This window comes from Dermochelys coriacea, chromosome 2 (assembly GCF_009764565.3).
Source record: "Dermochelys coriacea isolate rDerCor1 chromosome 2, rDerCor1.pri.v4, whole genome shotgun sequence".
NCBI classification, from domain to species: domain Eukaryota; kingdom Metazoa; phylum Chordata; order Testudines; family Dermochelyidae; genus Dermochelys; species Dermochelys coriacea.
The window spans coordinates 89,010,360-89,036,397 of NC_050069.1; the positions used below are offsets into that span (position 1 = coordinate 89,010,360).

At 40.6% G+C, this 26,038-nt stretch overlaps 1 protein-coding gene across 1 annotated transcript in view; it reads right to left on the bottom strand.

Moving 5' to 3' along the window:
• Positions 1-25,640, bottom strand: part of LAMA1 (laminin subunit alpha 1) — a 156,032-nt gene extending 130,392 nt beyond the window's left edge. Inside the window, exon 1 of the mRNA XM_038393112.2 lies at positions 25,344-25,640. Within this exon, the coding sequence (XP_038249040.1) occupies positions 25,344-25,434 (91 nt within the window). The 5' untranslated portion in view covers positions 25,435-25,640. The remainder of the gene's footprint in view (positions 1-25,343) is intronic.
• Positions 25,641-26,038: the final 398 nt, after the last annotated feature.

Sequence of the window (26,038 nt, forward strand, 5' to 3'; positions counted from 1 at the left end):
AAAAAAGGGTAAACAGTGAGATGGCAAAATGTGCAGATGATACAAAATTACTAAAGATAGTTAAGACCCAGGCAGACTGCGAAGAGCTACAAAAGGATCTCTCAAAACTGGGTGACGGCAACAAACTGACAGATGAAATGTATTCTTGATAAATACAAAGCAATGCACATTGGAACCATAATCCCAACTATACATATTAAATGATGGGGTCTAAATTAGCTGTTACCACTCAAGAAAAAGATCTTGGAGTCATTCTGGATAGTTCTCTGAAAACATCCACTCAATGTACAGCAGCAGGCAGAAAGCAAACAGAATGCTGGGAGTAATTAAGAAAGATAGATAATAGGACAGAAAATATCATGTTGCCTCTATATAAATCTATGGTATGCCACATCTTGAATACTGTGTGCAGATGTGGTCACCCCATCTCAAAAAATATATATTGGAATTGGAAAAGGTTCAGAAAAAGGCAACAAAAATTATTAGGGGTATGGAACGGTTTCTGTATGAGGAGAGATTAATAAGACTGGGACATTTAGCTTGGACAACTCTTTCTGTCCTTATCTGTGAAATGGGAATAATAGTAGTTACCTACCTAACAGATGTGTTGTGAGGATAAATATATTAAGTTTTCAAATTCTATGGTAATGGGGACCATTTAAGTCTTACGTAGCTTCTCTCAAGACAGGGATAATTGATTTGAGGCCTCTGTCCTACATTCCAGGAAAGCTTGAGTAGTTTAGGGAAGAAAAAACCTATTCATCCCAGAATTAGAAAACAAAGAATTGTTGGGACATGAAGACAACAACAATTATCTGCAGTCAGCCAGGAATTAGATCAAGAGAATGACATAATATTTTCTGGATGTATATCAACACATACAATAAAAATTCAAAGGAGATCTTTGCCAGGAATTTTACTGATTCATACTGCAGGGTAGCCAGTTGATTCCTTTCCCCTTCCCCACAATTGTTTTGCCCTTTCTGTTCTGTCAGTAACAAAGAGAGAATTTGCCAATGAATAAAGCAAATGTGACTTGGAAAAACATAGGGAACTGATATCAGCAGTAATAATGGGCCTTTTTTACAGATTCAGTTTTCAGAGCACAAAAATACATGAAAGGGTCTAATTTCATTCACAAATTAGTGTTCTAAAAATGTAAAACAGTCAGCAATTTATAAGAAAGAGGTGACATTCAAGTTGTTCACCAGCAATAGATCTTTCATTTATTGAAAACATTTACACAGAATACACAGCAGCAGTTGTTCCTGAGACTTTCAAGCACTGGAGGAAAACAAAGGATTATAAAGAGCAAAAAGCAACCAAATGTTAAAGACCATTAAAATGTATAAAATGTGGAACAGTCACAAGCTGAGGCCACATTCCTTATACAATTCTCAAAGACAATTTTCCAAATTACAGCTCTTAGCTTTAATTGTTCTTCCTTGCTCCAATTTCTAACTTACTAAGTTCAAGAGAAGTATTGAACCTATGAGTCTTGATGCTAGATTCCCCCATTGTAGTTAGTAAAATTATATCATTTATGCCAGCAGTGACATAGGTTCCCCAGACCTTTTTTATTGAGTAGTTTCTTATTGAGTAGTTAAGGGCTCAATTTTGTAACATTTATTCATGTGAGTAATCCTGACTCAGGTGTGAAGCTTTGCAGAACTGCCTCTTGGAATGGTGAAAATCACAGAAATTTGGTAATTGTAACAGCTGATAGTTGCAAATAATAATCCTCTGTACTTTTTCTACAGGAATACAAAGCAAGAGCTTCATGCTATAATGTCTGGTCTATCTTATTCTCCAGTTTGTACAGCCACTGCACAAACATTTGCATCAAAGGTGGCTTTAACCTATTTTCAAACCATGATATTCACGCTGTGCTTAAAAGAGCAAGTAACGAATTATATTCAACCAGTTTAATAAAAAGTAATAGCTTTGACATGACACAAGTTGACTGCTCTGCTGTAACATTACAGCTAACTGAATCTCCACTAGAGCAACAGAGATAGGGTGACCACACATCCCATTTTGGCCAGGACAGTCCCCCTTTTAAACCCTGTCTCAGACATCCCAACTTTTTTGGTAAAAATGAGCATTTGTCCCATATGCTCTTGCCAACTGATCATCAGCCCAGCAGGGCTCAGGCTGTCACCCCAGGTAGCGTGGGGCTCAGGCAACCCCGGTCAGCATGGGGGCGGAGGATCCTTGAGTGGTGCGCTCAGGCCAGCCCCACGCGGGCGGAGCATGTGCTCGGGCAAGCAGCGATGCCAGGCCAGTTCAGGCCCCACACATTGTCCCATTTTTACTTTGGGAAATGTGGTCACCCTAAACAGAGAGAGCCCCACAGAGGCTCAGATAAGGGGTTGGTTTTAATACATGGTACAGTTTTAAAACTTTATTTTATATATAAAATAAAAACCCCAAACCAGACCATGACCATCCCCCGAAGATGGCTCCATTGTTCCAGTGTAGTTCTTTCTAATATCATAGAACAGAACTGGCTAGTATGTCAGTTGACCAAAGTTAGTTGTAAGCAGGGTTAGGTTCCACTCAGACCCTGGCTGGATGTTTTTTAGTACATTCTGCAGAAAGCTTTATGGTTCTCAGATTTGTAAAAGGTTTTGCAGGTTGCATTTTAATAATTTGTTAGGCATTTCAAAGGGAACTGCAGAGAATTCACCGCATTAGTTATGCCAAAAACACTTTAATTTGAATTCTACAATCTGCTAGAATACCAACAAACCTCAGACGACCTAGGTCTCTCCCTCCCTCTTCCCCAGCTCCAATGTAAGTGACAAAAAAGGCTTTTTTGCCAAATATGTCATACTGTTGCTACCAACAGTTCAGTTCCATCCCCAGCAGCAACAAAGGGAGCTAATGTAGACAAGGCACTGGCAGCTACTGGTGTTGTCTAGACATGCTCTGAACTGGGTTAAACGACATGCAGAATAATGCCACAGTGTTTGGAAATGCATTTGAAAGCAATTGAACGTTGCAACATAGAGAAAAGGTGTTATCTCAAATTCAAGCTGAAAATAGAAAGTGAAGTTAGCAACCATGTTGTTTGTTCAAGAATGATCTTAGTCAGCTTTACTATTCCACCCCCCGGGCCCATTTATATATGGTTCATGAAGGTTAAGCTTTTTCTCTACATTCAAGGCAACAGTTATGCCTTTCACAACATGCCTTCTTTCAAACTCTCAAACACCAGCCAACTAATTCAAAGTTAGAATATAACAAAGACTATAGAAAAAAGTAAGTTTGTCCAAAACACTGTGAAATTCTTTTAAACAAGTGGGCTAAAAAGTGAACTTGACATAACAAATGACAGAAAACTAACGGAAAATAATAAATTACATTAATTAAGCTTTAATTGTTTATAGGTGAAGTTTACTAAAGGAAAACAACCTGTTCTTTCCTGGTGTAAAATGCTAACGTTATTTGAGAGTCTCTTCCCCTACCACATTCCAAAGCAGAAAAAAATAGAACATGACCTTATTTTTAAAAGGGGGGCTCTACAGCAGGTGGAAAATAGAGTTTTATTCCATTGGGGTCAGACTGTACCCCAAAAATCCATGCCTGGGAGGGAACATTTCAGGTGTGACTCCAGCTTAGCTGCCTCTGCCACACTATCCTCCTCACATTAGAACTCCACAGAAGGTGTTGAGATCTGCAAAGGGAGAAACATGGGCACTGGGCTGTCTGGGGTTGGCAGTGGTGGGCAGCCACTATCCCCACTCTGGATGTTTTGGGATTCCCCAGGAAAGGTCATATAACCTGAGCCTGTAGTGCCTTCCTTGCTGAGCACCCCTCCACCTCAAAATCCCGTTGGGGTGCTCTTCCCTTGCCAGGCAGTAGAGAAGGCTGTCGGGGGTGCTGGGGCAGGAAAGGAAAGTCCTGACATATTGTTGATTCCAGGATCTGTGCAGATGCATGGGGAGACTACAAGTGTGGGAGCAAGGGCAAATCTCATCCTCATGATGGAATGCCCAGGGAAGAATTTCATGGGTAGATCCTTGCATAGAGTTCCTCCTCTTTAGTTCCCTCCCACAGGATTTATTGCAGGAAGGGGAGACCCAACACTTCACAATTAAGGGAAAATAGTCTAATCTATTCTTTTGCCTCTAACTTTTTGTCATTTGTTAGATGAAATGTACTTTTCCCGCCCTCGCCTTGTTTTGATTCAAATCAACATTTGAACATGGGACCTCAGCACAAACATCTACCACTAGAGGTATAATGCTTTCTCAATGCAGTGTGTGCCACAGCTTTGACAGCAGCTTCGGCCCAGGTTTTTAGAAAAATGTCCAAACATTTTTCAGGGATGGAATAAAGAAAGAGGAAAAAGCAGAGTTTTTAACAATGTATAGCTCTGCCCTGAACAGACAAAACAAAATGCATCTGTAGCCTCAGGGCTTTTTCCAAATTTCAAAGGCCTGATCAAACAGCAGTGAAAGTATTAAGAGTTTCTCAAAACAAAACAGAAAAAAGGTTGCAACATTCTTTTATGATGGGAATTGTTAGGCAACTTAAATATTGGAGCTGCTACCAGTGCCAGATCCCTTTATAATCTTAAAGAAGAATTTGCAGATGTACCTAGTAAGAGGTACAATGAACATATTAAAAAGAGAATGGTTGGGCAATAAGGTAGACATGGGAATGGGGAAGAAAAGATAAATCTGGAGAATGACTCATTCTCTGATGAAATCTTAGCCAAGAAATTGATGATTCTATTGGTGATGAACAAACATTTCAGATATGTAAATCAATTATACATATCAAAGTCCAATTTGAAGTCTAGCTTTTAAATGTGAATACAGCTAGGGCTTTTTTAAAATAAATGATATGAATGTACTTAAAATGACAAATTACATTCAAACCCTCTAATAAGACTTTGTGGCCTCCCTAATTGTCTTTCTAGCCAAAATACTCAGATACTCTACAAGATGGTTCAGATATTACACTGATGGATGCCATGCAAAAATTAGATAATTAGTTCCTCCCTCTAATTTAGTCATATGGGAATTGATCCAATGCCCACTGAAGTCAAACCTTCATTGCTTACTATCTCAATATCATCCATTTCCCTCTTTCTCCCATCAATCATACTGTATCAATAGCATTGCAGCACATGGGCAAGTTTGGGTGTTAACAAGTAGTTCAGATTCTTTTCTGGACTTGTTCTATCACTGACAACAAACTGCTCCATCTGTAACTCTAATTTTGGAAAAGTCTGTTAGCAAGCCACTAAAATGTGGGGAAGGCATATTTGCTGCTATTTTCTGTAATAAAATCAGTGCATCTGAAAAGAGCTATATAAGGTACACAGTGAGCAGCATTTAGAAATTATTAATTTAAAAGAAACCCTTTAAATACCTTTTTGGATGCGCAAAAATTCAGTAACACATTAAGGGGGAATATGAAAAGGAAGAAACAAGAACAAAAAGTCAGCATTTAAGCAAAATCAGATAATTTGATTGGACGTAAAAGTTAGCTAATTTGTAGGCATATTTTTAACAGCTATCATGCATTTACAAAGTATCATTTCAGTATTCCTTCCCTCAAACTACTCTTAAGTCATTTCTTGTAAGTATTGATTCTTAGACCATGAGCACTGTTCAAGAATCTTCCTGGAAATGGTTTCTCTGTCAGAGTATTTAAAGCAAAGTAGAAGAGCCAAAGGTTGACAGACAGGCAACTTGCCAGGGAACAACAAACCTGCTAGACCATGAAATTAGTTTTTGCTTATTCACCAGTAGCTTTTTCCACATGCTGAGGAGCCTACATCTTCTGATTCTTTTTACAATAGCACTAGCTTTTTTTTTTTTTTTCCCTGAAGTCACCTTAAACTCCAGAACGTCTTTCACTACAAAACTACTAGTAAATGTGATACCTGGCTACTAAAGTTTCTCCTTACATTCTGTGTGTGAAGGGGTCTTACCTAACAATTCAGTCTATATTACCATTGAATTATGAGACTCTGAACAATAGGAAACTTACTGACCATATTGCCAGACCTGTTTAAGGCCAGCTTTTTAAAACGTGGATACCATAAACTTAGGCATCTTAATAAATAGTTAGGCCTCTAAAAAAGCAGCCTGACTTTCAAAGGTGCTAAGCGTTTACATCCCATGCCTATTAGGCACAGAAGTTTGAAAATATTGGAATTAGTTTTTTATGTTAAATATAAATACATTGAAATATTAGAGGTTCACCCACAGAGACTCCCCTATGCTTACTGCTCTAGGGCAGGCATGATTTCCCATACCCCACGCATTGTTTCCTACTATTGGTCTTCAACCCAAGGGGCAACCGTCTTCTCTGTACCTGAAAATCCTGACTGTGCTTGAACCTGTTTCTACTGAAGTCGATGCAAAACTCCCTCTCTATGCCTGATTCTGCAAACACACAGAAATAAGGACCACAAAGACTTGAAAACAAGAGTTTTCACAAGAATTTTAAAGGTTTAAAAGTAGTAGTTTCCAACCTCTCCGGTACTGTGACTCCATATTACCAGAGGGGGAAAAAAAATAATCAGGATATCTCCTCTCATTTATCCATAAGGAACGGGAAGATATTTGTAACCCGCAAACCTATTGGCATCTCCCTGGGAGGAGAACCCAGGGCTGACAAAAAGTGATAGTACTTCAGAGGGATCATAAAACTTGTAATGTTCTTTATCAGATTCATGTAAACAAGTTATTAAATAGTCATATGTAACAATGTAAATGCATATTTTGTGTATACAATATTTTGAACTTTTCTAATTTCAACTTACTACTTTTGAGAACATGACACTAAATAGTCAGTGTAAATTAAATTTCAGTTTTAAAATAAGTGGAAAATCTCATAACAATCAATAACTGTTTCAAGTGGTAGTGTCTCTGCATGATGCTATAAAATGATAAATCATCTTGTAGATCAGTGTATTTTGAAACATGTTCTCTACAGATGTACAAGAAGAATAAAGTTTTCCTTCAAGCAGCAGCAAGTCTGTATAAGCACTGAAACAGAGGCAAGAGCCTCAGTGGGTATAAATGGGCACAGCTCCTCTGATGTAAATGAAGCTACAATGAACAACATCAGCTCAGGACCTGGCCCAGAGAACTATAAAATAAAATAAACTAGTATATGAAATCACTGCATCATTCCCTTATCTTTGATGTTAAAATATCCCCTTAGAAAGAAGCTAATAATTGGGCAAAAAGCGAGAGAGTAGGACACCACAAATCATGCCCGTGAATTGTTTTTCGAAGGTACCAGTTAGCATATATATTACACATAGCCTCCTTCTGTTCCTATTTTAGAAAGTAAAATACGTCCTGCCCCTTTTTTTCTAAACTATTTTCTCCTATTTTCTTAAAACAACAGTGGCTAGAGAAGAGCAGGAAAATGGCTAAGTTTCCAAAATAAAATGTTCATTTACATTTTCTCACTTTACTTTAAAGTAGAATTGTATACTGGTTTAGTTCCTGCTGGAGTTACATAAATTAATTGCTCTTGTGCATATAGAGAGAGCTCGGCATCTCTGTACATTTAAAAAAATATAGTTTCAAGTCACTTTGTGCACATTTTTTGTATAGTGTTTTCAAACACTTAACTTCATACATCAAAGACACCTGTCTTAATGCAGGACAAACTTCCCAGCAAGTATAAATATTAAGCGATTTTGGATTTTAGGGCCAAAAAAATAAAGGGGAAAAAAATCTGGGAAATCTTTTAAATTAAAAAAGCATGGAAGACCGCTCCTCCCTATCCCCCACCAAAGCTCAAATAACTCAGACGGCCACATGGAATTTTAATCAAAGCTCCAAAAGTAGTTTGCCTTTGTCCTGAGAACAAGCATGAGGCATTTCAGACCAAAGGATCATTTTTTTAGAAACTTGTGATAGCCTGAAGACAAGGATTTGTCTTTCATTTAAACTACAGCAACACTACTGTGATACTATCATATTTAAAAAAAGGTAAAAACACACTTTGGACTGGATCCTGCAAACCCTTAGTTATCCAAGCAGCCTTCCTTACTTCATGTGGGAAATGGACTACCTGCATAAGGAAAGGCCTGAAGAATTGGGTCGTTAAGTTTCAGGTAGGGTCATCAAGGACTGAACAGTACCCTTAAGGTTGCACATGTTTAATAGGAGGAAATATCAATTCCTGCTCTATGGTACGCTGAATTTCTTCTTTGTTTGGTCATATTCCAAACTGCTTTTCTCTCAAACAGGGGGATTACTGTCCACTACATCATTCTGGGGGTCACCTTTACATCACGGATGAAGCCCTCTAATTCCTTCCCTGTCACTAGATCAATGCTTCCTTCCGACCAAAGTACAGGATATACAACTTTACCCTCCAACACTGTCATCAATGTCACATGTTGCATCAGTTGCTATGTGTTACTTAGTTACTCCCTTAAAATCAGATACTATTGTGCCACTTCCAGGGACTTGGGGTCTATTCACCCTTTAATCATAATACAGCTTGGCTTAAAGTTCACCATCCATCCACTGACTGAAACCTCCACTATTAAAAATAAAAAATTCCTGTTTGAGTGCTGGGTGAGTAGGCTTATTTTCCACACAGAAAGGCACAATCATGAGTGTTTATTTCCAAGCACCTACACGTTACTTAGATTTTTGAATTAGTATTTTTTTACATTTTCTGGCTAAGAGACTAAGAGTTCTTTGTCAAACTCTAATGGCTCTAAAAGTTTACATTCTTAACAGATTTTAAAATAAATTCGTAACTTTTGATAAAAATATTTCATTTTTTGTCACAAAGCATGATGGAATACTGATATTTTCACTAACCCATTAACAGGCACAGGCTTATTAGATTTCAAGTGATTTTAAAAAATATTTCTTACTCTTTAAATTAAGCACATAAATTGTCCCACTAAAGTCCACAAGCCAACATATGCTTAAATCTAGGTGTGTGCCTAAGTACTTTACTGAATCATGGACTTAGTGGTTTATATTTATTTATTTATTTTATGGGGTGGGGGTGGAGGAAGATATTAACAATTATTCAGTAATTACAGATTGGCAAACCCAGAGTAACTCCCCTGAAGTCAATGGAGTTACACTGATTTAAAAAAAAAAAAAAAAAAATCAAACTCTGGGCTCTTCAATGTTCTTTGAAAAGTATTTTCAGATAGTGGTAATATGATAGGCAGTTTGCAATCAGCAAAGGCAAATGAATGGAATCCTAGAATTTTAAACAGCATAGATTTCACAACTCTGATTTAACAAGGTTTTCTGTATATCCTAACACAACTCAAACAACCTCCATTTTAAACTTCCCTCATCTAGCTCTTCTAATCCTGTTAAGTAGAAACAGCATGATCACTAGAGACATTAGGATATAGTACAATTAAATGCATTACATTTTGTCTTTAAAAGACCAATACTCTGTGTGTGTGCGCGTGCATGCGCGTATACACATACCTCACAGTAAAGAAAAAACACCACATAGCATTACACTTACAGCTAAAGAATACAATAGAAACAAGTGAGTGACAATAAGAGTTTTGAGGAGAACAAGTTAATTTCTAAATGTTAGAGTCTGGTACAAGAGATAAACTAGGTGTATCAGCTTCTTATATATTAGAATAAGGAGAGTTAATAAGAGAAAGACAGATAGCAAAGTATGTTATTTTTCCATGTTTTATATTAGTAAGTTTTTCCATGAACAAAATACTTCACACTTCATACAAACCAACTGTTAACACAAGAATGGCAGAATTTCACCATTGGGCTGCCATAACGTATCTGTCAGTAAAGAAGCACAAATAATGGTCCACTACTGTTGGTTAATGCTCACTAACTACCTCAGATCAAGTAATTTTTGTCTTGATACACATACACTAGCGCAAATCTGTAGTAACTTTACTGAAGTCAATGAAAGTACAGTCATATAAACAGAAGTGAGCCTAATTCTGTCTTTGTACCAATGTCATTCTATTAAGTAAGTCCTGATTTAACGAGTAAATGTGTAAATGAGTTCATAATCAGGCCCATTGACTAGTACAGGAAAGCTTAAAATCAAACAGCTCCATGCCAATTATTCCTGAAAGAGTGGGCTCCTGGGCAATTCCATCACAATGAAAGGGCCAACTGCTGATTTACACACAGGTCTTTTAAAATGTTTATTTGATCTCTTGAATTATGTTTTCAGCTGCGGCACAATCCCCAGAACACTGCATGGAGGCTTTCATAAACGTAAATAAACTAAAATCACCAAAAGTATAAATCTAAAGGGAACATTAAAACTTTTCATGTTAATTTTATCTTCATTTATGTTCCTTGAGTGAATTCCTGTTCCAGTGAAGTCAATGGAAGTTTTCCCACTGATGTCATTAGAGCCAGGCAGTCCAACGACAAAATTTGTTAATGTAAAGTATGGAAGCTCTTTTGAATTATGCTGATCTTCTATACTACTCTTCATCTGTCTTTATATTTTTAAAATGTCACTCATATTTTCTTAATGTGTCATATTAAACCAATATACTTTGGAAAAATTGAAACATTCTTCACCTAAGATTTTCCTTTTTCAGGAAATCTGTTTTTTTTTTTCCATCCAGTGCTGACTTGTGTTTTACAGATCAATCACAATTCAAAAACCAGACACCTTAAATGGTGTCTTTATGGAATTAACTCTACAGTGAAATTATTCTTAAATGTCTTTTGGCACTGGTGAAATTTCCAGTATAAGTCATTGGGCTGCATCTTCTAAGGTGAGTAATAAAATAGGAATTGTAAGGTCTGATAGGACTTTTTTCTTTTAAGGAACAAAAAATATGCAATACTTCACACTTTGTGCTTTGCAAACTTAATTATATCTGTTCTCTAGTAGCCACCATTCTGTCAGTTACTGAGGCACTGGATAATAGTAGACTTATTAATATATTGTCTAGACTTCTTCAAACAAAATGAAACTACTGGATGAAACAGCTGGTAAGTCTCCAACACTGTATATTTTTAATGTGTGCTTCTAATTTATGCAGAATATCTCCCAATTCCTAAAATCACTGTCATTTTCTCAGCATTATAGAAAAGAAGTTTGATACAGGGAATACCTAATTTCAATATATGAAGACTAAAAGCTCAAATCATTTCTTAATTACTCATTTTTGAGTAACTTAATTACTCATTTTTGCACTTACAACAGTTGTACAACTTTTACACAGTTGTAAGTGCAATGTAGTTGCACAGGGAGTAAAAGGAGGTTAATGCAGTGGTGAATCGGACCCAAGGGATCTATATATTAGTACAATGCTTGATAAAGATGCTGATATAGTTAGTACCGTATATAAAATAAAAAAACCCCAGGCCACTAAATGCTTTTTGAGATGAAGACAATTTCATTCATTCAGCCTCTGAGATTAGGCCTTTTCAATTTATTAACTGACCACGGAGACTTTCTCTACTCGTCCCCTTTCCTTCCCACCAAGCCAGCCTAAACCACTGCAGACTGATAGCAAGGAAAAGCTTAAACAAATATGATAGACACACATTCTCTGCATCCTCTAGAGTCTATCTCCAAGGTCACCTACAGCTAACAGTAAAAACAAAGACAGAATTGAGGGGGGAAATAAAGTCCATTTCAGGAAGGCAGTTGCTTAACTACGATGATTTCTCATGTGGGAATCAAAAGGAGGCTGGGTGTCGCAGAACAATGAAAGAGTTCAACAAAATGATATATCTTATCTTTGTAAAACTGTCTTCAAACACAAAGCTTTAATTGAATTTAGCAGAAATTGGTCAAGGAATGTCCTTGACAAGGGTCTTTACTGTTTAATAAACCATTAAAAAAATCTTAATATGTTAAAGCTCATAAAACCACTGCAGAAACTCAATTCTACCCACTGTCTGCATGAGAAGAAAGTAGCAGAAACAATAAGGAACATGGCTGCTGGGAGATGCACAGAAGGGGAAAAGAAATATTAACTCTGTGGCATGCTCCTTTTTCCTCAACTCAGTAGGTGTCCTCTGCGGGTGTCTTACAGACTTTTGAAAGGCTTAGGCCAGAAGTGAAACTGGGTAAAGACAGAATGACAGACAGCTGCAGTGGCACAAGAGCCAGCAAGCAGAGCTGTAAACGGGGGGAGTTTGAGTGGAAGTTCTGTTGGAGGAGAAGGTATTTACTAACAGGACTTAGGTGAGAAGGCGATGACAGATACAGAGGCAGCAGTGCTAGTGACCCAAATAGTGGAAAACACAATGAAGATGACTGGATGTAGAAACTGAGGCATGTACATGATCCTGGAGGGGGTACCTGAAAAGAGTTCTGTCTGCATGAAGTGCCGCCTGATAGAGGTGATGGAAGAAAAGATCCGAAGATTGGAGATGCAGGTGGAGACTCTGGTTGAGTTTAGAAGGAGGTTCAAGTGGATGAAGGAGCAAAGACATGAGGAGGCTGAAGGGAAAAGCTCAGACTTGCAGATGGAAGCAGGACCGAAGAACTCTGAGGGGAGACTGCTGGGTGAGGAAAGTGGACAGTGGAAGCATGTGACTAAGAGAACCAAGCAGAGGAAAAGACAGGCTAGTGAAGGAGAAACAGAGCTCAGGAACAGGTTTGCGGAGTTGGAGGTGGTCACTGAAGGTGAGAGGGCAAGAAAGAAGAGAAGAGCAGCTAGTCCTATCAGAACAGGGCAAGAGTCAATGGAGATAACACCAAATATGAGCCCCAGGAGGATATGGGATGGGTTGCAGAGGATTGCAAGGGACAATCGGAATCGAGAGGACTTGCAGCCAGAGGGAACAGGAGATAGACTGGAGAATTGCACCATCACCAGGAAAAGGCAGGTCTACATGATTAGGGACCCCCGAGAGGAACGACAGGCTGAGAGGAACGACAGGTCTGTAACAAGAGCTGATCCAGAGAACAGAAGGGTGTGCTGTCTGCCAGGCGCTAAGACACAAGATGTGGACCTGAGGCTGAAGAGCATCCTAATGGGAGCGGGAAAGAATCCACTGATTGTCCTTCATGTGGGAACAAATGATACGGCTAGATTCTCGCTGGAAAGTATCAAGGGAGACTATGCCACGTTGGGGAAGACGCTTAAGGAAATCGAGGCTCAGGTGATCTTCAGTGAGATTCTGCATGTTCCTAGAGAAGGGCAACAAAGGTGTGACAAGATTATGACTATCAACAGATGGCTCAGGCTGTTGCATCAGCAGCAATGATGCTATAAGGAGGGCTTTGGGATGTATGGCCACTGGGAAGCATTCATGGACAGAGGACTGTTCTCTTGGGATGGACTTCACCTGAGTAAGAAGGGAAATAGACTTCTAGGATGGATGATGGCATAACTGATCAAGAGAGCTTTAAACTAGGAATTTGGGGGAGATGGTAGGGAGATGTTCCGGTAATCTCCACGCCGGATTTTAACATTGAGATGGAAGAAAACGAAGTAAAAAAGGATACAGCCATGGGTAGGAGAATGGACATAAGGAGGAAGGGCAGTGTACATACCAGTCTAATAGGTGATACTGGCAGTAGAATGTCTGTGCCTTGGATGAAGAATGTGAGTGAGGCCAAACAGCAAAAATTAAGATGTTTGTACACTGATGCAAGGAGCCTAGGTAACAAAATGGAGGAACTAGAGCTACTGGTGCAGGAAGTGAAACCAGACATTATAGGCATAACAGAAACATGGTGGAATAGTAGTCATGACTGGACTACAGGTATTGAAGGGTATGTGCTGTTTAGGAAAGACAGAAATAAAGGCAAAGGTGGTGGAGTAGCACTGTATATCAATGATGAGGTAGACTGTAAAGAAATAAGTGATGGAATGGATAAGACAGAGTCCGTCCGGACAAAATCTCATTGAGGAAGAAAGCTACTAGAACCTCCCCTGGGATAGTGCTTGGGGTGTGCTATAGACCGCCGGGATCCGATCTGGATATGGATAGAGACCTCTTTAATGTTTTTAATGAAGTAAATACTAATGGGAATTGTGTGATCCTGGGAGACTTTAACTTTCCAGATATAGACTGGAGGGCAAGTGCTAGTAATAATAATAGGGCTCCGATTTTCCTGGATGCGATAATTGATGGATTCCTTCACCAAGTAGTTGCTGAATCAACAAGAGGGGATGCCATTTTAGATTTGGTTTTGGTGAATAGTGAGGACCTCATAGAAGAAATGGTTGTAGGGGACAACCTTGGTTTGAGCGATCATGAGCTAATTCAGTTGAAACTAAATGGAAGGATAAGCAAAAATAGATCTGTGACTAAGGTTTTTGATTTCAAAAGAGCTAACTTTAATAAATTAAGGAAATTAGTTCAGGAAGTGGATTGGACTGAAGAACTTGCCGATCTAAAGGCAGAGGCCTGGAATTACTTCAAGTCAAAGTTGCAGAAACTATGAGAGGCCTGCATCCCAAGAAAGGGGAAAATATTCATAGGCAGGAGTTGTAGACCAACCTGGATGAGCAAGCATCTCAGAGAGGTGATTAAGAAAAAGCAGAAAGCCTACAAGGTGTGGAAGATGGGAGGGATTAGCAAGGAAAGCTACCTTATTGCAGTCAGAACTTGTAGGGATAAAATGAGAAAGGCCGAAAGCCATGTGGAGTTGGACCTTGCAAAGGGAATTAAAACCAATAGTAAAAGGTTCTATAGCCATATAAATAAGAAGAAAACAAAGAAAGAAGAAGTGGGACCGCTAAACACTGAGGATGGAGTGGAGGTTAAGGATAATCTAGGCGTGGCCCAATATCTAAACAAATACTTTGCCTCAGTCTTTAATGAGGCTAATGAGGAGCTTAGGGATAATGGTAGGATGACAAATGGGAAGGAGGATATGGAGGTATATATTACCACATCCGAAGTAGAAGCCAAACTTGAACAGCTTAATGGGACTAAATCGGGGGGCCCAGATAATCTTCATCCAAGAATATTAAAGGAATTGGCACATGAAATTGTAAGCCCATTAGCAAAAACTTTTAATGAATCTGTAAACTCAGGGGATGGACCAAATGACTGGAGAATTGCTAACATAGTTCCTATTTTTAAGAAAGGGAAAAAAAGTGATCCGGGTAACAACAGGCCTGTTAGTTTGACATCTGTAGTATGCAAGGTCTTGGAAAAAAATGTTGAAGGAGAAAGTAGTTAAGGACATTGAGGTCAATGGTAATTGGGACAAAATACAACATGGCTTTACAAAAGGTAGATCATATCAAACCAACCTGATCTTCTTTGAGAAGGTAACAGATTTTTTAGACAAAGGGAACGCAGTGGATCCAATTTACCTCAATTTCAGTAAGGCATTTGATACAGTTCCACATGGGGAATTATTAACTAAACTGGATCAATATGAACATTGAAAGGTGGATAAGGAACTGGTTAAAGGGGAGACTACAACGGGTCACACTAAAAGGTGAACTGTCAGGCTGGGAAGGAGGTTACTAGTGGAGTTCCTCAGGGATCAGTTTTGAGACCAATCTTTTTATTACCAACCTTGGCACAAAAAGCGGGAATGTGCTAATAAAGTTTGCGGATGACACAAAGCTGGGAGGTATTGCCAATACAGAGAAGGACCAGGATATCATACAGGAAGATTTGGATGACCTTGTAAACTGGAGTAATAGTAATAGGATGAAATTTAATAGTAAAAAGTACAAGGTCATGCGTTTAGGGATTAATAACAAGAATTTTTGTTATAAACTGGGGACGCATCACTTGGAAGTAACAGAGGAGGAGAAGGATCTCGCAGTATTGGTTGATCACAGGATGACTATGAGCCACCAATGTGATATGGCAGTGAAAAGAGCTAATGCGGTCTTAGGATGCATCAGGCGAGGTATTTCCAGTAGAGATAAGGAGGTGTTAGTACCATTATACAAGGCACTGGTGAGATCTCATCTGGAATATTGTGTGCAGTTCTGGTCTCCCATATTTAAGAAAGATGAATTCAGACTGGAACAGGTACAGAGAAGAGCTGCTAGGATGATCTGAGGAATGGAAAACCTGTCTTATGAAAGGAGACTCAAAGAGCTTGGCTTGTTTAGCCTAACCAAAAGAAGGCTGAGGAGAGATATGATTGCTCTCTATAAATATATCAGAGGGATAAATACCATTGAGGGAGAAGAATTATTTAAGCTCAGTACCAATGTGGACACAAGAACAAATGGATATAACCTGGCCATCAGGAAGTTTAGACTTGAAATTAGATGAAGGTTTCTAACCATCAGAGGAGTGAAGTTCTGGAACATCCTTCCAAGGGAAGCAGTGAGGGCAAAAGACATATCTGGCTTCAAGACTAAGCTTGATAGGTTATGGAAGGGATGATATTATGGGATAGCCTAATTTTGGCAATTAATTGATCAACTGTTAGCAGCAGATATGCCCAATGGCCTGTGATGGGATGTTAAATGGGTTGGGATCTGAGTTACTACAGACAATTCTTTCCTGGGTGTCTGGCTGGTGAGTCTTGTCCACAGGCTCAGGGTTTAGCTGATCACCATATCGGGGTCAGGAAGGAATTTTCCTCCAGGGCAGATTGGCAGAAGAAGGGGCTTTTCGCCTTCCTCTGCAGCATGGAGCACAGGTCACTTGCTGGAGGATTCTCTGCACCTTGAATCTTTAAACCACAATTTGAGGACTTCAATAGCTCAGACATAGATTAGAGATTTGTTACAGGAGTGGGTGGGTGAGATTCTGTGGCCTGCGTTGTGCAGGAGGTCAGACTAGACGATCATAATGGTCCCTTCTGACCTTAAAGTCTAAGAAGAAAGTAGCAGAATCAATATGGAACATGGCTGTTGGGAGAAGCCTAGAAGGGGAATAGAAATATCAACTCTGTGGCATGCTCCTTTTTCCTCAACACAGTAAGTATCCTCTGTGGGTGTCTTATAGGCTTTTGCCACTCTTGGAAGGCTTAGGCCAGGAGTGAAAGTGGGTAAAGACAGAATGAGTCAGTGTGCATGCACTTATAGAAAAGTCTCATTGAATCAAGCAGAGATTAAACCAGCAGGGTTTTACAGGAAGTAATTTAAAAACCAGATCATCTTCTCCTTTGATAAAAACCATGACTCAGAGAGATCTACCCACATTGTCCTGTCAGGGGCAAACAGGAAAAAAAAATATAGGGGTCTGCCCACACACTGGGGGCTCCTCATGGGAAAAAAATCTTATAGAGGGATTGGCCCCTACATTTTCTGCATCTACCCATTTGAAAAGGGGGGGTTGAAGGCTTATGTTTTGATGGCATTATATCAACATAGCTATCTCCTACATGGCTTCTGGTTTTCACATAAAATTTTAAATGTAATCAATTTAACTACAAAATAAATCTATTTCCTAATTCAAATTCCTGTAAAATTTTACATTCATACTTATTTTTAATGTCTGACAATAATGTATACATAATCATGAAGCCTTTGATTTAAGTGGAAATATGCCATATTTTTTCTCAACAGACCAATATTATTGCAAAAGCATACAAATACAACCTTTAATTAAAAAGAAACAGTAGAAGTAATGACTGGAGCAGGAGCATTAGTCATTATACACTAAGACAGATCTGCCTGCTCTCTATAATATGAACTAGTACCCCCTAAATAGTCCCACTGGAAATTAAAAGACCAAAATTCAGTGTCCATTCTTTGATACCCTGCATGTATCAGCATTCTAGGGCAGCTCACAAAAGTAGAGAATTGCTTACTTATGTAATTTTATTAAGATGATGTTGAAGTAAAAAGAAAACGGTACAGAGTTTAAGCATAGAAGTTTCTGGTTATCAGGGAATAAGGTACAGATTATCAAAGGGTGCGAAATTCGGTTTAGGAACAGGCGGCATAAGGAATACATAATCTGCAATCTCCCCGATTGGGGGTAAAAGTGTAACGGGTCAAAGTACAGACATTGAGGTATGGGGCTTTGTTGTTCATATAATGGCTATGTTCAGGTGTGGAGTATAATGAGTGGATATGATGATGAGGATGGATTTACCCTCATTTGGTGGGATTTAATGTTCAGTGAGTTTATGGTTCCATTTCATATGGTCCAATGGAAAAAGTCTTTCAGTCCCTTTCCCATAGTTGATGCACGATGTCATACCGGCTCACACCTCCTGGTACCTCCATGTCGGTGGCCGGGGATATGTTCGATGTAGATGTCCCTGGACCATCGGATGGTATCCGAGACCATGAGGCGCTGCGCGAGCCGCTAAAGTAAGATGTAAGGTGATTACTAATGGACCTCAAACACACATAGTTTGAGAGTATTCACGCAACTGTGCTACAGGTTACTATAAACTAATGAAAACTCTTCTAAATCAAAGAAGAACTAGGCTATCTCATTTTGCAGAGCTTCTCTCTAACATAGATACTATAGGTTTCAGAGTAGCAGCCGTGTTAGTCTGTATTCGCAAAAAGAAAAGGAGTACTTGTGGCACCGTAAAGACTAACAAATTTATTTGAGCATAAGCATTTGCATTTGCAAATGCATCCAATGAAGTGAGCTGTAGCTCACGAAAGCTTATGCTCAAATAAATTTGTTAGTCTCTAAGGTGCCACAAGTACTCCTTTTCTTTTTATAGATACTATAGTTCTTTGTCCCATCAGGAAGGTCATCTCAGCATGGAATGACTCAGCCTTTTATCCCTTTTTAAACAAAGACATAGAAAAAGGAGACAGGCTCTGTCTGAAGATCCTTGCTTTGTGTGAAAGTGCTGTAAATACCAACAACTAATCAAGATATGCTAATAATTTACAGGAGATACACTTTTCAGCCTTTAGGGCATGAAAAAAAATATTTATGGCAGACAAGTGGGTTTTTATCTTAATCTTCAGCCTACTTAGAATGCATTCACAAGATTTTTCTCTTTCACATACCTTTGTACTCTGTGGGTAGAACAAAGACGATGTTGCTCTTTAGCTTTGGCTTTCTTTTAAAATAAAATAGAAGGAAAATGTAAAAGAAATAATATGAGCAAAATTTGACATTTAAGGATACACTGATTAGGGCTGGCATTTAATGTTCTATTTTAGAAAGTTTCTCATCCAGGAATGGAGTACTTGTGGACCTTAGAGACTAACAAATTTATTAGAGCATAAGCTTTCGTGAGCTACAGCTCACTTATGCTCTAATAAATTTGTTAGTCTCTAAGGTGCCACAAGTACTCCTTTTCTTTTTGCGAATACAGACTAACACGGCTGCTACTCTGAAACCTGTCATCCAGGAATGTATCTTGTTCTATTTCAGTCACCGTGGATAGCTGAAGTATCTCCTGATTCTTCCCCCCTCTCCCCCCCCAAACTGAACATCTCAGTGATAAAAATTGGCAGTTAATTGAGATTTACATACCAGTGCTCTTTTTCATCCCAAAATATTAGAATGCTGCTTAATATCAGTCTATAGGCCATATATTTTTATTGCACACATGGAGGCAACATTCCTAAGGGATGTACAGTACAGTGAAGCAGCACTACATCAGACTACCTGATAGGTTGGCAGATTAAAATGGGACTTGAGTAGTATGCACGACTAAAAAGCTCACTATACAAAGGCCTTACCTGCCCATTTTCTGTAAGAGAAAGTGCACAGCCCTTAACACCAGAACTTGAGGTTGCTGTTGTGGCCCTCATTCTCACAGGTGCGCACACACACACACACACAGTGGTAGAGGGTCCCGGTTTGTACTTGACGCTCCGAGACCAGTGATAATGAGGGGCACTGAGCATTGTAGACTGCTGTAAATCAGATACTTCTGCCCAACTATTTTTTATTGTTAGAAGATACATGGGTTTTCAGTCTTATCATGGAACATCGATTAACTCATTCTGTCCCTGACTTATCTCACCTTTTTTGCTCATCATTTCACTGTTCTTAATTGCAGTTTGCTTGCACTACTGTCTTTCCAAGTTTCCCATATAGATTGAAACAGAGCACTCAGTTTCTTTTTCAGATGTCATGGGATTTACAGCTTCTTTTAATATTATCTTAATAGGATTTTAAAAAGTATATGATATTTATATGGATAAAAGCATATCCAGAATTACCATATCTAGAGTTACAATAATAAATGATAAAAAATAAACAAGAGTATTGGAAGAGATATAATTTCTCCTGTTGGAGAGCATAAGCCAACTATTGGCATTCAGAAAGAAACTTTCCCTAGGAGTCCATCATCACATAACACAAGGTTTCTTATACCTGCTTGTGAAACATCTGGTACTTACCACTGCTGGAAACAAAATACGAGATTAGAAGGATTACTAATTTGATCCAGTATAGCAATTCCTAAATTCTTATGACATGCTTTTTCATTCTGTACCATGCAATATTTAGGGACATATTGTCCAGCACATCTTGAAAGTTCAAATTGACTTTTTTGAAAGTGTTACAATAGTTGGTGTCAATTAATTCCAAATTAAAACATAAGATTCACAATTTTGTGAAGGTCTGAAAGTGACCCTGTCATCATATAAAACATGCATTTGACTAGCATGTAGTCATGCACAAGGAAGAGCATGTGCCTATACGTGTGTGCTAGATAGCATACAGAGACTTCCTTCATTTGGCACAGATGACTGTGAATGGAGAAAAGGCCTAAATTACTGATTCCAAATTCCCAGGTCCACGGACAGCAAGGTTACACTCTGACTCATAAAAATGAGTTGAGGTATGACCCACTGACATGCAGTTGATTTAAGCTGTAATCTACAATGTAATCACTTTGAAAGTCACCACTGCTACCTGCCTATAAAAAAGCTGCTTTCTTTATTGAGAGATTGGGTGTTGAATCTACAGAAGCAACACTACAACAGTTTGACAAGTAGTGGGAAATCCAATTCAATAACAAGAATTAGGTCCATTAATTACCTAATGAATGTTTGTATGCAGTGTTGTTGTTGATCCCAGGATATTAGAGAGACAAGGTGGGTGAGGTAACATACTATATTGGACTTCTGTTGGTAAGAGCTTGAAACCTTCTCTCTCTCACCAACGGCAGTTGGTCTAATAAAAGATATTACCTCACCCACCTTGTCTCTGTAATCAGTGTTTGCCATTCAATAACCAAGAGGAAAAATTAGGATAGATATGCTATCAAAATACCTAATAAATGTAATGTGTCTGTAAAATATTCATCTTATATAGTAGAAACCTTTCAAATTTACACATAACAGTGTTTAGATTACTGATTGAAAGACAAGACCACAGAATTTTCTTTACCGTGCTGTGTTGCTTTTTCACACAGGAGACAATAGAATCTTCTGACAAACCAGCACAACTATTGTATTCTATAGTTTCCTGATTTGCTGTCAGGAAATATGCAGACATGTACTGAAAAGCAGGAAATGCTGAAGAGATAATTTTATCAATAGTATTTTCATGGTCATTCTAAGATAATTTTTGTTTTGTGATCTCAGCACCAACTGTGGTCTAGTCTTTCAAACCTTTCCAGCTGTGCAACAAACCAGGTTTTAAGATTACCTTGATATTAAAAAGTATAGATATTCTGAACTTCAGCGGTTTTTACTTTCTCCAAAAGTAATACAATCATTTATATTGCCATAACATTCCTTGCATTTTTTTTGGATTAGTATCATGAGATAAATAATGGAATGTTAAACTTTTGTAAAACCATTATCTACCAGATGGGTTCTGATATTCACCACTTTAATGGTATCATCCACATCAACATGCAAAAAAATCTGTAAGCTAATGGAAAGAATGATTTTCTGACCCAATCTTTGAAAAAGAAACACAGAAACAACCAAACGAAAGAAAGAAAAAAAAAGAGTCCAGTAACCACTAAATAAAACTGACAAGATGAGGTTTAGCTACAATCAAATTTGATGAAATGTGTAATCTTTAATATAAACTCAAGATACATTTCATCAGGAGGTCTTCAGATTACTGTGTAAAACATTATTTGAAATATTAATAATATACCCGTTGCATTAATTTACAGCAGTTTTTGCAATCTGACCCTTGAGAATTTGTGTGTGTGAAAGTTAGGGTTTCCACGTTCACAGTAACTTGCCCCCTTGTAAAAGTGTAGTATTTTTTATTACTGTTTATGCTGTTAAAACTATATGCAAATATACTTTAAATGGCAGTTAATACTGAAAGACTTTGGCATTTAAATGTCCTGATGAATATGCACTTACATATTCTACCTAAATGTTCATAATGTAGCTATAGATTTTGCCTTGTCTTGTATTGATTTGTTTGTTTTTAAATAGGTTGTTCATCTAAAGAAGTACAGGTAAATTTACTCAATGCTTTCACATATACATGGATTCAGAATTTGACAACATATATTTGGGCTCAATCCTGCATGCCTTACTCAGGCAATAGAAGTTTTGAATGTACAATCATGGTAATAAACACATTTGCAATGTGTAAACTTCCAGACGCCAACATATGTCTATCTTGAATGCCATACTTCAGCTTACTGATTTCATTTAGGAAAATTAAGTCCTACATATATCCAGCATTTCTAATTAATTTCTTCAGTAGAGACTTAATTGTGACCACTAAAATCAATCAGTTTTGCTGCTCACTTCACTGAGAGCTGGATCAAGCCCCAGATGAGAGTTTCTGGTCTATAACTAACACCATTGCAAAACAGTCCCCAGAATTCGAGAAATAATAGTGGCTCTGTAACTTTCTCTCTAACTTTCTAAAGGGGAAAAAAATCTTCAGTGTTGAGTTTAGACCTAAAGAAAGAGTATGAGAAAATTATTAGAAAAACGAAGACTTCTAACAGATGACTCCAGTAAGCTTAAGAGTATAATGCTGAATAATTACTCCAATTTACATGTGTAAAAGACTTCAGTCCTCATTTTTCATATAGCAATTGTCTAGTTTATGTAAATAAACCCTCCTCCCATGGACTACCAAAGCACTTAACGTTAGTCACTAGGGAACAACAGCCCTTTCCACCATGAATTTGTAGGATCCCTGTCAGCAAAACCAGTGCAGTTCTGATGTGTAAAGGGATGGTGGGTGTGGGGGTTAAAATTAATACAGATCATGGAGAGGGATCCATGTTCTCCCAGCTCAACAAAAGGCAAAATGAGTTTGGGGTAGGCCAAAGGCTGGCTGAGGTGAGGACATGGTAAGAGAATCAGGAATAGGAAGATCCTTTGGTCACTTTCGTCAATGAGGGGACACGGTAGAGATGCAGAGACTATTCCAGCTAAGTTTTCTCCTATTAAGGTCCCCAGCGTCCAATCAAGAGATGAAAACTGGGACTGGGGACTAGATTGATCTCCAGATGTTAAAAAAAGTCTTTAATATTGATCTAAAACAGCATGCATCCTTCATAAAGACAGCGATTCCAACCACTAACAGGGAAAGGCAAAGCAAGCAAACAGTTTAGACCCCTGCAACCTCCTGGCTGGGGCAGGCAGTTGCACTTCGGGAACTGGCCCCTTAGGCTGGGCAAAGCAGTAAGCAGGCTGCAACTCCTGGGAAGGGAAAAGCAAGCAAACAGTCTATAGGCCTTACTTCCCTCTGGGATGGGACCTAGACCCGGCAGCAGCCTCCTGGCATGACCTGCCAAGCAACACTTCAAAAGTAGCAGAAGGAGATGCCACAAGCAATCAAACCTACTACAACTCTGGGCAGAGTTATTCACTATTAAAATGCTTTTTAAAGAATCCTTGCAAAAGCCATTTTTGAAATTGACCAGCACTAGCTTATATCACTGCCCGCTAATATTTGACCTCCTCTTATGAGCTCAACTCCACTTATACATGGAGTTAGTTACTTCTGATTTACACCAGGAAAAGTGAGGAAATCTTTGTGCTGGACCCTCTTCCTCCAACTAAGAGTACCTGGGGGCAGGGACCGCGTCTTATCTGTCAAACATCAACTGCAGTGATGCTCAAGGGGGAGGGGGATTTATAGGAGTGGCAAATATTACTCCTAAAATGATAAGGAATTCAGACCCCGGGGGAGTAAAGCACTGTGGTTAATCTCTGCACCCACCCAGTCAACAGCAGCGGCACGTAAGTATTTGTGTCCTCATCTAAACGGTGTGTAGTTTCCCAGATACCACAATGATATTCTCCTTTTAAAGGTAACGATACATTAATAATCTCAAAGCCACCCTGGTATACCGGCTTGGTCCCCTAAACGCTTCCCCTCGGCAATAGCAATGTCCAGCCGAGCCTCTGACTTTGCCCATCCTTTCCGGGGGACACGGGCTGATTCACGCGCGGCCCAGAGCCGGCTGCCCCGACCCCTTTCCAGCCGGCGGAGCGGGAGGAGGGGAAAAGGCGCGCCCCCCTCCCCCAGGGGCTGGGGGAGGAAGACGGGCTAGGCAGGCTCACAATAGCCCCCGGAGCCCCAAGCAGTCGAGGGGCGAGTGGGGGGCAGGGAGAGGAGCCTGGTTCTGGCTGGCTGCCTCCGCTAGGAGACAATGCAGAGCGGGGCTTTGCGGGAAAGAGCCCCATGTCCGCCCCATTCATTCCCAGCGCCCAGCCCGCGTGTCCCTGCTCCGAGGGGGATGGGGCAGCGGCCGGGGTTTCCAACAGAAGTTGAAAAAGTGCTCCAGGAACCCACGATGGCCCGTCCCGAGAGGGGGCGAGTCGCCCCGGCGGGGGTGTGGGGGGGGGAGGGGAGGGGAGGGCGCCTTGCCCTGGGATCGCTCCTCACTTCAAAGAGCCCCTTCATGTTGCAAAGCGGCGGGGCGGCCCCTTTGCCACGGCAGCAGCGAAGCCGGGCAGCCCCCACCCCCAGTGCCAGCAGATGGGGAGATAAAAGAGCTACCGGGGCGGGGGCTGTGATTTACAGAGGCTGGGGAGAGAGATGGGGCGATGGGGAAAAAGGGGCGAAGAGGACAAAGCTCAGGGGAATGGGGAGGGAGAGAGATCAGGGACTGAAGGAGGAAACAAGAGACACTGAACCATGCTCTTCTTCAAGCCCCTCATTTCGGGTCTGTCGGACTCTAGGCGAGGCTAACCAGCGTGTGCGCCGAAGCGCGCGGCTGATACATTTCACAGTGCGGGTGCACACCAGGGCACGCTGCATTTTGTTTTCAGTCCCGAGCTGATCACGCTAAACCCTGGCGGGGGAGCCTTATTGCTCCGTCCCCAACCGAGGCCAAGCCCCCTAGGGGCCGGGGCAGCTTCCGATTTTCGGTATAGTGGAAGCAGCGCGGCAGAACAGTATTGAAGAAAGCAATTCCGAGCTCGTCCGTCTCCCCACCCCCCCGTGGCCCAGAAAGCCAGCGGCGAAGCCACTGCTGAAGCGCGGCACCGCCAAAGCCAGCGCACACAGCCCCCCGCGTGCAACCCGTTCCCTTCAGCGGCTTCCGCCAAGCCCCCCCGTCTGCGCTCGGATCTCCCAGCCTGGGGGTTGCCGGTCTCTCACCTCGAAGCTGGCACTCCCCTGCCGCCCACAGCAGAGAAGCCAGCAGCAGCCATCGGCAGGAGCAGCGGCTGGGCATCTCCCCCCGGCTCATGCAGCAGCAGCAGCAGCGGCGGTTCCTCAGGGGGACGTGCGTGGCCTGGGGAGCAAATTCTTTCTTTTACGCTTTTCCCTCCCGCTCCAGGACAACCCACCTCCCTCCTTCCCTTGCCACCCTCGCTTATCTCCCCCTCGCTCCGCACAGCAAGTGAGCCTTCCATGGCCAGACGCGGCGAGAGGGCGTGGCACAAACCTCTCCGAGAGGGGAGGCGACGGCAGAGCCCTGGGCTTCAAGGGCGAGAGCGGGCCCGTTCTGGTGGCTGTGACAGGGGCACGTTCCTTGCGCCCAAAGGCCAAAGCCTCTTGGGAGTGAACCTCCGACCGAGTGCTGCTTCGGACTTGATGCTCCGATCTAATACTGCGGCTGGAACCCCCCCCCTCTCTTTGGTTTGCTCCACCAGTAGCTGTGGTAGCAAGAGACGCTGAGTTGGGGGGCGGGGTGTACGTTCCATGTGCGGAAAGGTTTCCGAGCTCCGCAGAGGGTGAAATAGTGCAGCGCTAGGCACGGCTCATGGGGCGCCTTATGGTGTCGGACGCCAGCCGATGGTCCAGGGCCATCGACATCCAACACAGCCCCGGCCACCGACAGTAGCAGGACA